Source organism: Crotalus tigris, unplaced genomic scaffold (genome assembly GCF_016545835.1).
Source record: "Crotalus tigris isolate CLP2741 ecotype Arizona unplaced genomic scaffold, ASM1654583v1 scf7180000018491.14276545383:2951260, whole genome shotgun sequence".
Taxonomy (NCBI): Eukaryota; Metazoa; Chordata; class Lepidosauria; order Squamata; family Viperidae; genus Crotalus; species Crotalus tigris.
Genome location: NW_024097037.1, coordinates 2,841,512 through 2,854,542, shown reverse-complemented (window position 1 = coordinate 2,854,542; position 13,031 = coordinate 2,841,512). Strand labels below are relative to the sequence as shown.

The window sequence follows — 13,031 nt, the reverse complement described above, 5'->3', positions numbered from 1 at the left end:
TCTGCAAGAAATAGATGGTGAGGCCAAGGCTTCAAACTGCCCATTGCTAATATGAGGCACATGAATAAATGGTTATCCTCACCTTGGGTCCACAAATGCATCTGGATATCCTTCCCACTATCCTCACCTTGGGTCCACAAATGCATCTGGATATCCCTCCCACTATCTCTGAACATCATCCATGTGGTTGAGGATTGGAAAAGTTAGGGGTCCTTGGTGTTGTCTGATCTTGTTTTCTTGGGTACATTTCATTACCCAAACTAGGTGGTATCATCATCATCATCATCATCATCATGTCAGTTTGGGCAATGAACGTCTGCAAGAAAACAACCAAGCTCAAAGAACACCAAGGACCCCTCATTTCAACCTTGACATACAAATGTTCCTCTTTATTGATTAGTCTGTAACATCAAGTGGTAATAGACACCTCAGTCTAGTTTTTTTTTCTCCCCCCTCCCACTTTGCTAATAATTGCTAATGGCTAATAACTGCTAATAACCATTTAGTCCTTTGGTTGCACACAACCGCAGCTGCAATCCTATTCTCCGCTACCTGGGACTAACTTCCAGTTAACCACGGAGGAGTCATTCCCTGGACTAAACGCTCTGCTTATCGCCTCTTGTTAAGGTTCCGGCCGTCCCAAAAGAGAATAAGGGGACGGGGCTGAGCAAGCGCAGATGGGCCAGGCCGGGAAAGAAGCGGGTGGTGGGGGGAGAAAGAAAACGGCTCCTATCGCCGAGGAAAGAGTTAACGGCGCTCGAAACCCAACACCCTGCGGAGCCCGAAGAGGGGAGAAAAGGGAAGGGAGCGCGTGAAGGGATAGAGTCTCTTCGGCGGGCTCGGGGGTTGGAGGCGCCTGTGTGCCAACAAGAAGCTGTTAAAGAAACCCCCAGGCAGGCTTCGCGAGCAGAGGTCACTCGATGCGCAGGAGGGACTGAGCGGCGAGCGGCGAGCAGGAACGGCTTTCTATAAGGACCTGCGGCAACGCGCATCTCCACTGGGGTGAGCCTCCTGGTTGTTGCACAGAGTTAGGGGGCCCGCGGGCGCCACACCTCACTGCAGATTGCACTCCTCTTCCGCTTTATTTTCCTTCCTTCCCCTCCCGATTTTGCATGCTCCCCAACTCCGGCCGAGCCACTAATCAAACGCACCCGGCTTCGGCGTTCCTCCCGCCCTCCCCCGTCGCGTTGCTGCAGCTCCGCCAAATACCCCTCCGCCCCTTCTGTAAACCCGCATAGCTCTGCTTTCCGGAGTGCTCGCCGACTTCCCAGAGTGAAGACGGGGTTATGGCTTCGTCCCGGGACAGAAGGCGATTCCTTAGCGTCTCCGGAGCTCGCCTTCTTAAAAGGAACGATTAGAATAACAGTTGCTTCCACCATCCCTACACAAGCACAAATAACAATGCCGCGATATAAAATAATAGCAAATGTATCCACTGGCGTTTTGTTTTGGTTCCCGTTATTTGGATTCCCATTGTGGACCTCTCGGAATTGAATCCAAACGTGTAGATGTCATACGTGGAATTCTCCTCAGTCACATCTTGGGGGGGGGGGGATGTGCAGAGGGTGTGTGTGTGTGTGTGTGTGCGGGAGGGGGAGGGGGGAACGCTTGAATCGTGGCCCAGAATGAAAGCAGAAAGGTTGAGAGTTCCAAAAGAGCAGTGTTGCTCAATCTCAGTGATATTAAGATGTGTGAACTTCAACTCCCAAAATTCCCCAGCATGGAGAATTCTGGGAATTGGAGTCCTCACATCTTAAAACATGCTGGCTAGGGAATTCCAGGAATTGAAGTTTGTGCATCTTAAAGCATGCTGCTTTAAGCTGCTGAGGTTGAGAAATACTGCAGTAAAATATAGAGTCATAACTGTGGGAATGATAGTGGAAAGAGCAATTATGGCCAATAGATAAAGATATACAACAACAACAACAACAACAATGTCTTGTGAAGGTCAGTAAGCCAGTAGTTCCTGCAGAAAATAGCAGGCAGCCTAATTGTGAATAGTAACCAAAGTCAATGCCCGGCCACCAAAGCAGTGAGGAAAGGGTGCCCATGGGAGATTTATCTCTACTGTTGCAGCAACACACTTTCTAGGCATCATTCAAAACCATTTCCCTATGTAAATTCCAATGCATAGGGGAGGCAGGAGGTATTGTGTTGAAAATCAAATACTTTTGATATCGAAATGCCTCAGCTTAACATCAGCAGTGGGCTGCAGCAAGATGAAGGTCCCAGAATGGGGAAATAGCATAGCACTTAGACTTATATACCACTTCATAGCGCAGCCCTCTCTAAGCAGTTTACAGAATCTGCATATTGCCCCCAACAATCTGGGTCCTCATTTTACAGAACTCAGAAGGATGGAAGCTGAGTCAACCTTGAGCTGGTGAGGATCGAACCCTTGGCATTGAGCTGAATTAGTCTGTAATACTCTTACCACTGTGCCACCACAGCTCTTAAACACCCCCAAACTGTAAGTGACCCATCCTACTGCAGCAAGATAGCTACATGGATAAGCCCTGTTTGAAAAATTACAATCATATGCATCTTTTAGTAGTAAGCAACTTACCACAGAGAATTTACTCCAAATAATGCTCTGTTTCAAAATAATTCTAACATTTTTAACTTACATTTATCATAATGTCAATTTAAAGAATGACATTGATTTAAGGATAGGGAATGTTGTTGTTATTTAAGGACATTAGGGGCAACTGTTTTCCCATCTTCTTCCCTTCACCAGTGATCAATAATTTAGTTACTTCCTATTCAGCTGTTTCATCTAGGAGTTCCTTCCAAGGACAATCACTTTAACAAAATCACTGAAAAAAAATGTAGCAGGCCTTAACTCAGGCATGTCAAACTCGCGACGTCGTGACATCGCGCAATGTATCGGGCCGGTTTTGCCATTGCCAGCAATGGGGTGGGCACAGCTTCCACATGACACATCCGGCCCGCGGGCCGGCAGTTTGACACCCCTGCCTTAAGTCATCAAAGTGAAGAGATTGAAACCCAAATATTTTCATGGCCTTAATTAAAATACAGGTTAAAGCAGGGGTAGTCAACCTTGGCTCTTTTATGACTCGTGGACTTCAACTCCCAGAATTCCTGAGCCAGCTTCAATTCTCAGGAATTCTGGGAATTGAAGTCCACGAGCCAAGGTTAAAGTAAGGGTAAAGGACAGTGAAAGTAGTTAGTTATTTAAGGACAGCCTTAATTAAAAACTATTGATGGGAACTAGGGGGCAGCAGCACCAAGGTGATCTTGCTAATCTCAGAAAGGTAAGTAAGGCAGGGCCTGATCAGTACTTGGAAAAGAGACTAACTCTAGGGTTGTAGGCTACTCTGGGCAAACCAAAAGGAAAAAACAACCCAATCCAATCCTCAAAGAAGGTTGTTGCAATCTGCTTTCATACTATCACAAAAACTATATGGAGATGGCTATGCGTTTTACTAGGAATTGAGCTCAGTTCAGGCACTGCTTACTTTAAAAAATTGTAGCTAAAAATAATAACTGCTCATTTTATGGATTTCTGTAGCTGAACTATTTAAAGACAGTCAGCTGTAGGGACAAAACTATATATTATTTTCTTCTGTTCAATGCATCCAATTTTTGGAGACTGCCTTACAAGCTACATATGGCAAAGGAAATCGGGAGGTTTTGCAGAAATAATAGAAAAGGGTTTTTCAGTACTGGATCTTTGGTGTAAATGTTAGGGATATTTTTACCCATGTAGTTTTTTTCATCTTACATTTCTATTTCCATTCAGACATACTCTACGTCAGGGGTGTCAAACTAAAAAGAGTCGTGACTTGTCACATGATGTGGTGAGTTTGACACCCGTGCTCTATATGGAAGGAAAAACACTTATCCTATAGGGATCAGTTTTACAGCCAGCTGCACTTAGTATAAGAAATGATTTGTATATAGATCATCTTGTGATCTGTATTGTACAACTGAGAAATAAACATTTTCCCTTCCATCACAGCATCAATTAACAACTTGTACAGAATGGAGGCAGAAAATATCTATAAAAAAGGAATTTACATGCTCTTTATTTACATGCTCTTTAAGTTCCAGGATTAGTACATTTATTAAAGTACAGATAGTCCTTGACTTACAACCACAGTTGGAACCAGAGAAATAAGGTGGTTAAGTGAATTATCTAAGAAATGAGGTTGTTAAGCAAATTATCACACGACTGAATCCAATTCTATTATTTTTACTGTGGTCATTAAGCAAATCACATGGCTGTTAAGTGAATCACATGATTTTTAAGTAAATCTGGCTTCCCACTTGTCAGAAGCCAGCAAAGAAGATCACAAAGCACAATGATGTGACCACAAAATATAGCAATTGTTGTAAATGTGAATTGGCTGCCAAGCACCCAGGTTGTTATCATGTAACCAAGGGGATGGTGCGATGGTCATAACTTTGAGGACAGATCATAAGTCACTTTTTCTTAGACCAATGTAACTTTGAACTATCATTAAATGAATGGCTGTAAGTTGAGAATTACTTGTACAACATTCTGAACTCACAGATACATTGAGTGTTATCCCAAGGGAGCATTATTAGTGGTTTGAAAATGAGAACAATGAAAAAGGAAGATCAGAGGGAAATCTCAAAGGTGCATTTTCAAAAAGCAACTGGACTTTGTTTTTTGCTTGAGGAAAATATTTTGCTTCTCATCCAAGAAGCTTCTTCAGTTCTGAACAGAGTCAAAACTGAAAAAGTTCTTGGATGAGAAGCAAAATGTCTTCCTCAAGGAAGAAAAAAGTCCAGTTGCCTTTTGAAAAAAACACCTTCGAGACAATCATGATTGGGATGACTGAGAATCTCCATGGACAATCAGAAGGAAATGATATGTAAAGAGTTCATTCAGGGCATGTTACTTATAGAGGTACCGGTATTAGTCACAGAATAGTTGTTTGGTGTGGCACAAAACATTTTTCCCTTGATTGGCATATTGTAGTGGGATAAGGACTATGTCTCATGTCTTAAACAAAGACAAATTTCAGAACTAATGGATTTGAAGTTGGCTTTTTGCGGATGAAGTTGGTCACTGTAAAACTTCAGTGGCAAGGGGATTCTGCCTTCTTGCTTGCCTTCCTTATTATTTCTGAACAGTTCCCATAGAAAAAGTGAGGTACAACATTGGCTCCTTTCTGGTGTCCTATCCTTTTCACTGATTTTTCTTGCAGTTCACAATGAAAGCCATCCAAATCAGCCTGCCCCTGGCTTTTCTTGTGCTCCCGCTCTTTGTGCTTGCGGCTCCCAGTGAGGAGCTTGGCCAGCAAGAAGTCCCTACCAGCTTGAGTGGTTGCAAGAGATGTTGTGATTCTCTAGATGTCCCTGGGCCCTCCGAAGCCAGTCTTGGTGCAGACAGACCTCACGCTTTGCCATTCGTAATGCCAGAAGTTCGTCCATATATCAACATCACAATTCTGAAAGGTAAGCTATTATCATCTGTTACTTTCTGACTCATGCTACCTTCTCACTGTTTCCTCCTCATTTCATCTCTTTATCTAAAGCAAATTGGAAACCTCTCTAGCAGGATCTTGTGATTTGTTTATTTGCCTTAGTAAATCATCATGTATATATATTATTGTGCTAAATATGTGTGCATCATCTTTCCCAAGCCAATAACTGTCAACCACCATGGAAATGTTTATTTAGGAAAAGAATCATTGACCACATTAAATCTTTAGTCTTATAACCCTTGGCTGTACTGGCCAAACATGTTGGGAAATAAGTCCAAAACATCTGGAGTGACAAGTTGGAAAAGTCTGCTATAAAGTCTCATTTGGTTAAAAACTCTACTGTTTGCACAGGTGAGAACCAAAACACACCCACTTCTTCAGGCAAAATTAAAGCACATTTAATGTAGATAAAACAGAGGCCTGCTGCAGAAAGTGTAGCATGCATGCTTTATTTATATACAGCTTAAACTTAAACAACTTCTCCATCTGGGTCATTCAAGCATCTCCTCAGGACAGGATCTGTTGCCACATGTTCAATCAAATCCTGCATCACCTCCTATGTTCCACCTCCCTTTATTGGACTTTTGTAGTATCCCTTAATTATGGTTTCTAGAGAGGCTACATATGCATGAAATACATTGTAAGGCAGGATTCTGAAACCACACACAAGCAGTGGTTGTCTTCCACAGTTTCTCCTTTTTCTCTCTCTCCTTCTTTCTACAGGAGAAAAAGGAGATCAAGGAGAGCCTGGAGTTCCTGGGAAATGGGGCAAAGAGGGACCCCCTGGTGATCAGGGACCCCAGGGTCCAAAGGGCAGCAAGGGACAAATGGGGGCACCTGGAGATCCTTGCAAGCACCAGTATGCAGCTTTCTCAGTGGGCCGGAAGAAAGCTCTCCACAGTAATGAAGGCTACCAGGCTTTGATCTTTGACACTGTCTTTGTGAACCTCTATAGCCATTTCGACATGTTTAAGGGCAAGTTCTACTGCTATGTGGCAGGCCTGTATTTTTTCAGTCTCAATGTCCACACCTGGAATTTCAAGGAGACCTACATGCACGTCATGCGGAATGACCAAGAGGAAGTCATTCTCTATGCTCAGCCCAGTGACCGCAGCATCATGCAAAGCCAGAGTCTGATGCTGGAGCTGCGGGAGAATGATGAGGTTTGGGTGCGTCTCTATAAGCGACAGCGTGACAATGCCATCTACAGTGACGATGTGGATGTCTACATCACTTTCAGTGGTTATTTGATCAAACCCAGCCTTGAATAGCTGTTTCCCTCCAAAGCACAAATTCATCCTCTAAACATCCTCTTGATTTCCTGTGAACTACTGCAAATAATACAGAAAATGACCAAAAGATCTGAAAACAGAGCACTGAAGAAAACTTCTTTTCTTTTGAGAATGTCAACTGAAAAATAATAATATTCATAGGTAAAAAAATTACAGAAATGTCTTGCTGATTTATGTGTCCTTCTCAACAGTAGGTGTGATTGTAAGGTATGGACTGGAAATTCTAAGCAGCCTCATGAAATTTCTTTACCTGCTAACTCAGAATCATTTTGTAAACATCTTTGTTTGGACATGACACTTCCTAAGCAGAATGTTCTAATTTAGATTGTTTATATGAGGTAAACTCTTTGAGTTATATCAAGTGAGATAAGTTACCGTATCTTATCTACAAATCTACAAACCAAATGTAGGCCAGCAAAAATGTTATTTTGGCACTTCAAGTGCTTGACAGCGCCCTTCTTTTTGCTAAAAATTCCTGGTGGGCAGCCTTATATGACTGATAGTTGCAATCACCTTCACAAAATTTACATTTGTAAATGTTATACTGTATAGGGTTAGCATATTTTACTGTGATTTGTGCATCTGTCTAATGAACTTGTTATACATTGTATAACTTAGGGATCTCTTCCATCACTATGTTAAACATATGCAGGATTATGACTTAGCTCAGGCAGCAAAAAAGTTAGAAATACTGCAACGCTTCCAATTTGTCCCCCAAATCAAGATTCTTTAAGAGATTCCATGCTGGTCCCTGAATTTGTATTATAATTGATTGAATCACAACAAATCTATAAATGTATTACAACAGGATCCATTTTCCTTCAGCTGACATAGATTGATATTACAGATTTTCCCATAGGCAGATCACATGAAGGCCATGATGTGGGCAAAATAATCAATGGGGTTTCCTTTAATATCATTGTGAGCTGACCTATGTCCCATGACAGAATTAGTGATTGGGGCTGGGCAGTGTTTCAGAGGTAAATTCTTTGAAGAATGTGTACATACCGGTAGCCCTGGCAGTAACTTCTTAAAACAAAGAGATCTGTTACAGAGATCATGCTGCAACTGTGCAATTCTAGGAAAAGGTGTAGCTGTTTTAAGATATTTTCAACATGTGCTATATGATCTTTCCCATGCTGCAAAATATCTCTCCCCTTCAAGTCCAAGACGCTGTGCAGCTCTACTGGTTAGCTGGATAAACTATTAAATGTAAGGGCAAAGGATTGCAAGGAATTATAAATAAAAGAAAGATACAAATGCTTGCATATCAGCTTCTCTCACTGAGGGCAGCAAGCGCCATTTGTACATATGGAGATAAAAGAGCCTAGGCTGGCATTCTCTTGCTAAAGCTACAAAAGAAATAGGCTACTCCAAGGATGGAAAAACATGAAAGAAATAAAATTTCTAGAGGAACTTTTACTTTCTAATTCTCACATGTGAGACCTGCAATAAAATATGCATAGTCATTCAAGATACAGCATGTCCTCTTCCAGGAAAAAGCATTTTATTCTTCTTCTTTCGTAGTTTTCCATTCCCCTGCTGTCCCAAGAGTACAAAATATGCTTTTTAGGGAATGGAACATTTGGAAGAATTCAGTGTGCCATCCATGGAGTTATTTATGATCTAAAACTTAACCTTCCAACAGAAGTGTCCATCCAGAATTTTTCTCCATCAGAGCAGGATAAATCACAATTCTTCAAGAAAATATAAACACAAATTTCTTTTCTTTTCAATCCCAATTTCCATTCTGCAATTATGCATAAGTTAGTTATGTGATCCCCCCCTTTTTTTATCCCCCAAAGCACTGCTTATCTGTTAAATGAAAATTATAATGCTGACCCACCTTGGAGAGTTGTGGTCAGGATACTAGAGATCATCTTCTATCAACCTGGTACCTTGCAGATAAGGCAGGATTACAACCTCCAATGCATCTGTTGTAATCCAACACATCTGGAGATGCCAGCTTGGGGAAGACTGCTTTAAGTAAAGCACTGAGCACTTCCTAAAATATGACTTAGATGCTAAAAAAATTCTATTACAATGCACTGTATGTTAACAATAATTTTTGTGTATAGATGGTGAATATACACAGACACTGCTATATGCATTTGCTGCCTATTCCACTCACAGGTAACTAAGTAATTTCAAGTAATTTTTAATAGATTGAGAAGCCAAGAGGCTTCTCAATCTATTAAAAATAAATGGAAATAGACAGGTCATGCATTTTTATTTTGACCCAGTGGATAATCTTGTAAGGCAGGCTATGAGAAGTATCAGGATGCCTGTTTTTGTAATACAGGGAAAGCTGTAGCTGATTGCATAATAATCTGAATTCATTCTCTCTGCAAAGTAGTGGTTTAAAAATCAGCTGTTGGGTATATGCAACACATGGCGTCCCTGTGTCTCCAGAGGGAACAACCAGAATTTCTAGTACTGAATTGCTTCCAGATGTGAGAACTGAACTCTTTGAGCCTTTGCCTCCATTCCTGTCTCAGCAAAACTCTCTCAAGTACTTCTACTGGGAAACAGCGTCTAATGTTTCAAGGACAAAGTTTGTGCATCGTTGTTATGAGGCTGTAGGCCTGCTTTTTGGTGCTATAAAAAAACCTTTATAATTCTTGGTGCTAAAGAAAACTTTTTGATGCAAAATTTGAAAAATAATTTCAGTTTGCTGGGAAATAACAAATAGGAAGGCCTGTGGAATTTATGGTGCTTTGTGGAAATCATCAGACAATGGTTTGTGTGTATATATGTATCTTTTAAATATTAAAACTTCTTGATTGCACCTTGAGTTGTCCTTTTCTTTGTAGGGCTTTTTTTTCTGTGACAAAGATTTTCTATTACAAGATTTTAGCATCCTTAGAAATTGAGTACAAATGTTACTTTTAGTGGAAATATTTCTAAAATATAGGAAAACCAGCATGCAGACTGATGGGAGAAAGCCATTACACATTCTGTGAAAAAAAGTCTTTAAGGCATGAGGAAAATTAGAATAATAAGCAATTTCCATGTGTTATCAAACACCCCACGGGACCCCTTTTAGTGCAGGAACTGAAAAGATGGAAAAGAGGACAATATAATTTGATTGCTAGTAACTAGGAGTTATTTAGTTATCTAGTTGGAAGGATCCTCAAATGTGGCTGGCTTTGCTTAAGCCCCAGATTGATATGTGTAAAAATCTCTAGGTATTTGCCTTTTGGTAGTGATGAGTGTCTGCAAAGGGATGAAATGGGATACAAAGGAATAAATATGTCCCTGGATTCTCCCACAACTACACACAGATGTAGTAAATTTGTGGTGAATTGGTATTTTGATTAGGAAAATTATTGGGGGGGAAATCTATGTTTTTGTGTAGATTTTTTCTTCATCACACAACCTTTGTAGTAAATTATTGTAGTGTTCAAAAACAAGCTCAGTTTTTGAGCACTTGTGCTCAAATTCAGCCACTGACCATTTGTGGGAAAGTCCTTAAAACACTGTTTTACAATAAGGTTCATGGAGAATCATTATTCTCTGTACAGCTTGCAAGTGCTGAAAAATATTCACCACTTAACAGGTTGTGGGATGAAAAACTACAAAAAACGGGAGCTTTTATGTGAAAATGCAATGAATGTCCTACTTTCCTTTTCTTCAGCATATATTGAAATAAATATGCCTTTTTTAGGATTTTAACAAATCTCACTCCAAAAACTAGTGAAATTATTGTCATGTGGAAATCATACATCATATTAAGATTGACAATCAATGTATTAAATATAAAAAAATAAAAGCTTGCTTCATTTTAATATTCTTTTTCTTACTTTTTTGAAGAACCAAAATAGTCATATGCTCCAGCTAGGAATTATGCTTTGTGTGAAATCAGATAGGCTAGCGGCAATCCTCTTTTGTATGTATATTTATTCTTTTTGCATATAAAATAGAATAGATAGTCTGATTTTAGCATCAAATATACATGACTTGTCTTGACTCCTTGACTTGACTGCCTGGATGAGTCCCTGTAGTTTTTTTGGCAAGATTTCACAATTAGTTTGCCATTGCCTGTTTCCTAGGACTGACAGAGAGCAACTGGTCCAAGCTGACTTTGTGTCTAAGGCAGGACACAGTGTCTCGCATGATGCCTTAAACTCTCTCTCTCTCTCTCTCCCTCCCTCCCTCCCTTCCTTTATCCATCCATCCACCCATCCATCCCACCAGAGTCTTGTAATTGAGGCAGCATTGTAATTATATAAAATAAATGGATGGATGGGATAAATTGATAGGTAAATCAAGGTAACTGTCTTTTCAATATTCAAGAAGCTAAGCATGTTATTTATACAGGATGTCTTGACAAAATGTGTGGCTGGTGGTAGTATGCTTATTTTGGCCCTAAGCATTGACCCCAATGTGTGGTTTCCTCTTTCCTACAAGTTTTTCATCTGATAAAAATCTACATACACAAAAGTAGTTTTTGTAAGAAAGTGTTTCTTGGAACAGAAGTGGTTTGGTTTCTACACATAATCTAGGCCAGCCAGGGCTATCTCAAGAACAGCCTAGACTGGGTATCTTCTTTTCTTTTTTAAAAAAAGATTTTATTGGTTTTTTTTTTAATTTTTAAGAAAAAGTACTCAGGACACACTGTGGTGTTTGGGTAATCAGACATTCAAGAGTAAAAACATAAATAAACAACTCAACTTAATACATTCACTGTCCCCTCTCTATTTCCCTCAAATAACATAATACATTTAAAATATTCCATTTCTAAATTAAATTTCTATTACTACTAAACCTGTTTTAAAACTTTATCAGTTTACAATTACCATAATCAAATTTAACTTTAAATCAACAAGTTATCAATTCAGGTATCCCTTCCAGATGTATTCTAGTTCTTAATCTCTCTCATCCCTCCTTTTATCACCAATCTCATTTATTTCTTCTTCCACTACACAATAGCTATCTTAGTTAAAAAAATAATGTTAAACCTTAATTCATTTCAATTCATTACACAAACTTCAAATCTCATCCAATTGATTATCATACCTTATCACATCTATGTTATTGTACAAAAAGATCATCTAACTAATTTAAAACACTCCATTAATTATTGAAACCATCCCAATCTAAAAAATCAACATTTTTTCAATTCCAATACATAATTTTCATCAAGATAAATCGATTATTCCAAAAAGTACATTCTTAACCTATTTAAAATACCTGTTCTGAAAATCACCCTTGTATATATATATTTATATTTTTTCTTGTTTCTAACTCTAAATCATAATCCTTAAAACAATCCATAAAATCAACATTACCTTTTAATCCATTACACAATTTTAAATTTCTCTTTTCAGTCTAATTCTGGCTTTTTTTCTGTGCCAGGAAGGTTTCCATAAAGACGCTTCTCTTTCAGCCAGTAGATCTATTTTTGTTCCTTGCAATAGCCTTTGAAATGATAGAAATCCCATCCTCTGCATTAGACATCTATTTCTCTCCTCCTTGAAGCATCGTTGCTTTGTAGTTTGAAATTTCAGTCTTTGCTTCTTCTGTTCCTTTAAGTTGTAGTTGAAAGGTTTATAAGATAGAATAATTTCCTCTTTTATCTCTGTTGATTCCTCTTCTAGTATGTTTTGATTTATATCATAGTCAGATGTAGCCTGGACATCCATTTGAACATTTGAAGTGAAATTTCTGGATCTTAGTTCTATAGTAAACTTTTTCATTGTAGCACATATTTCTGCAGTAGCCTCATAAATCTTTTCCAATATAAGTGTACAATTAATTGTGACTGAGGTTTCTCCATTTTGATAGTGATTAAAAAGAGTCTCTTTTTTTCTTTTTTTGTGGAGGCTATATTTGATATCCGACTGCTCTTTAGAAGGCCAGATCCTGAAGTTGAAACTCAAATACTTTGGCCACCTAATGAGAAGGAAGGACTCACTGGAGAAGGGCCTAATGCTGGGAAAGATTGAGGGCAATAGAAGAAGGGGACGACAGAGAATGAGATGTCTGGATGGAGTCACTGAAGCAGTAGGTGTGAACTTAAATGGACTCCAGAAGATGGTAGAGGACAGGAAGATCTGGAGGAATATTGTCCATGGGGTCGCGATGGGTCGGACACGACTTCGCAATTAACAACAACAAATATTTGATATAATTTAGGCAATATCCAGCTGCACAGTTCCCACAGCTGCACAGCTTATCTTTTCTCTTCAAAAGTATTTTGAAGGTCAGGTCTGTTCCATCTTCAAACCAAGTAACCAGAAGTTTCAGTATTAAGTTTTTG

At 39.3% G+C, this 13,031-nt stretch overlaps 1 protein-coding gene across 2 annotated transcripts; it reads left to right on the top strand.

Moving 5' to 3' along the window:
• The first annotated feature begins 723 nt into the window (after positions 1–723).
• C1QTNF6 (C1q and TNF related 6) lies at positions 724–9,557 on the top strand. 2 transcript variants are annotated; one of them, XM_039353128.1, is made up of 4 exons: positions 724–1,002; positions 2,347–2,470; positions 5,199–5,448; positions 6,201–9,557. In XM_039353128.1, the coding sequence occupies exons 3-4, from the start codon at positions 5,205–5,207 to the stop codon at positions 6,746–6,748; spliced, it is 792 nt and encodes a 263-aa protein (XP_039209062.1). In that variant the 5' UTR covers positions 724–1,002; positions 2,347–2,470; positions 5,199–5,204; the 3' UTR covers positions 6,749–9,557. The 2 variants fall into 2 exon arrangements, with proteins under 2 accessions (XP_039209062.1, XP_039209061.1); XM_039353127.1 differs by lacking the exon at positions 2,347–2,470.
• Positions 9,558–13,031: the final 3,474 nt, after the last annotated feature.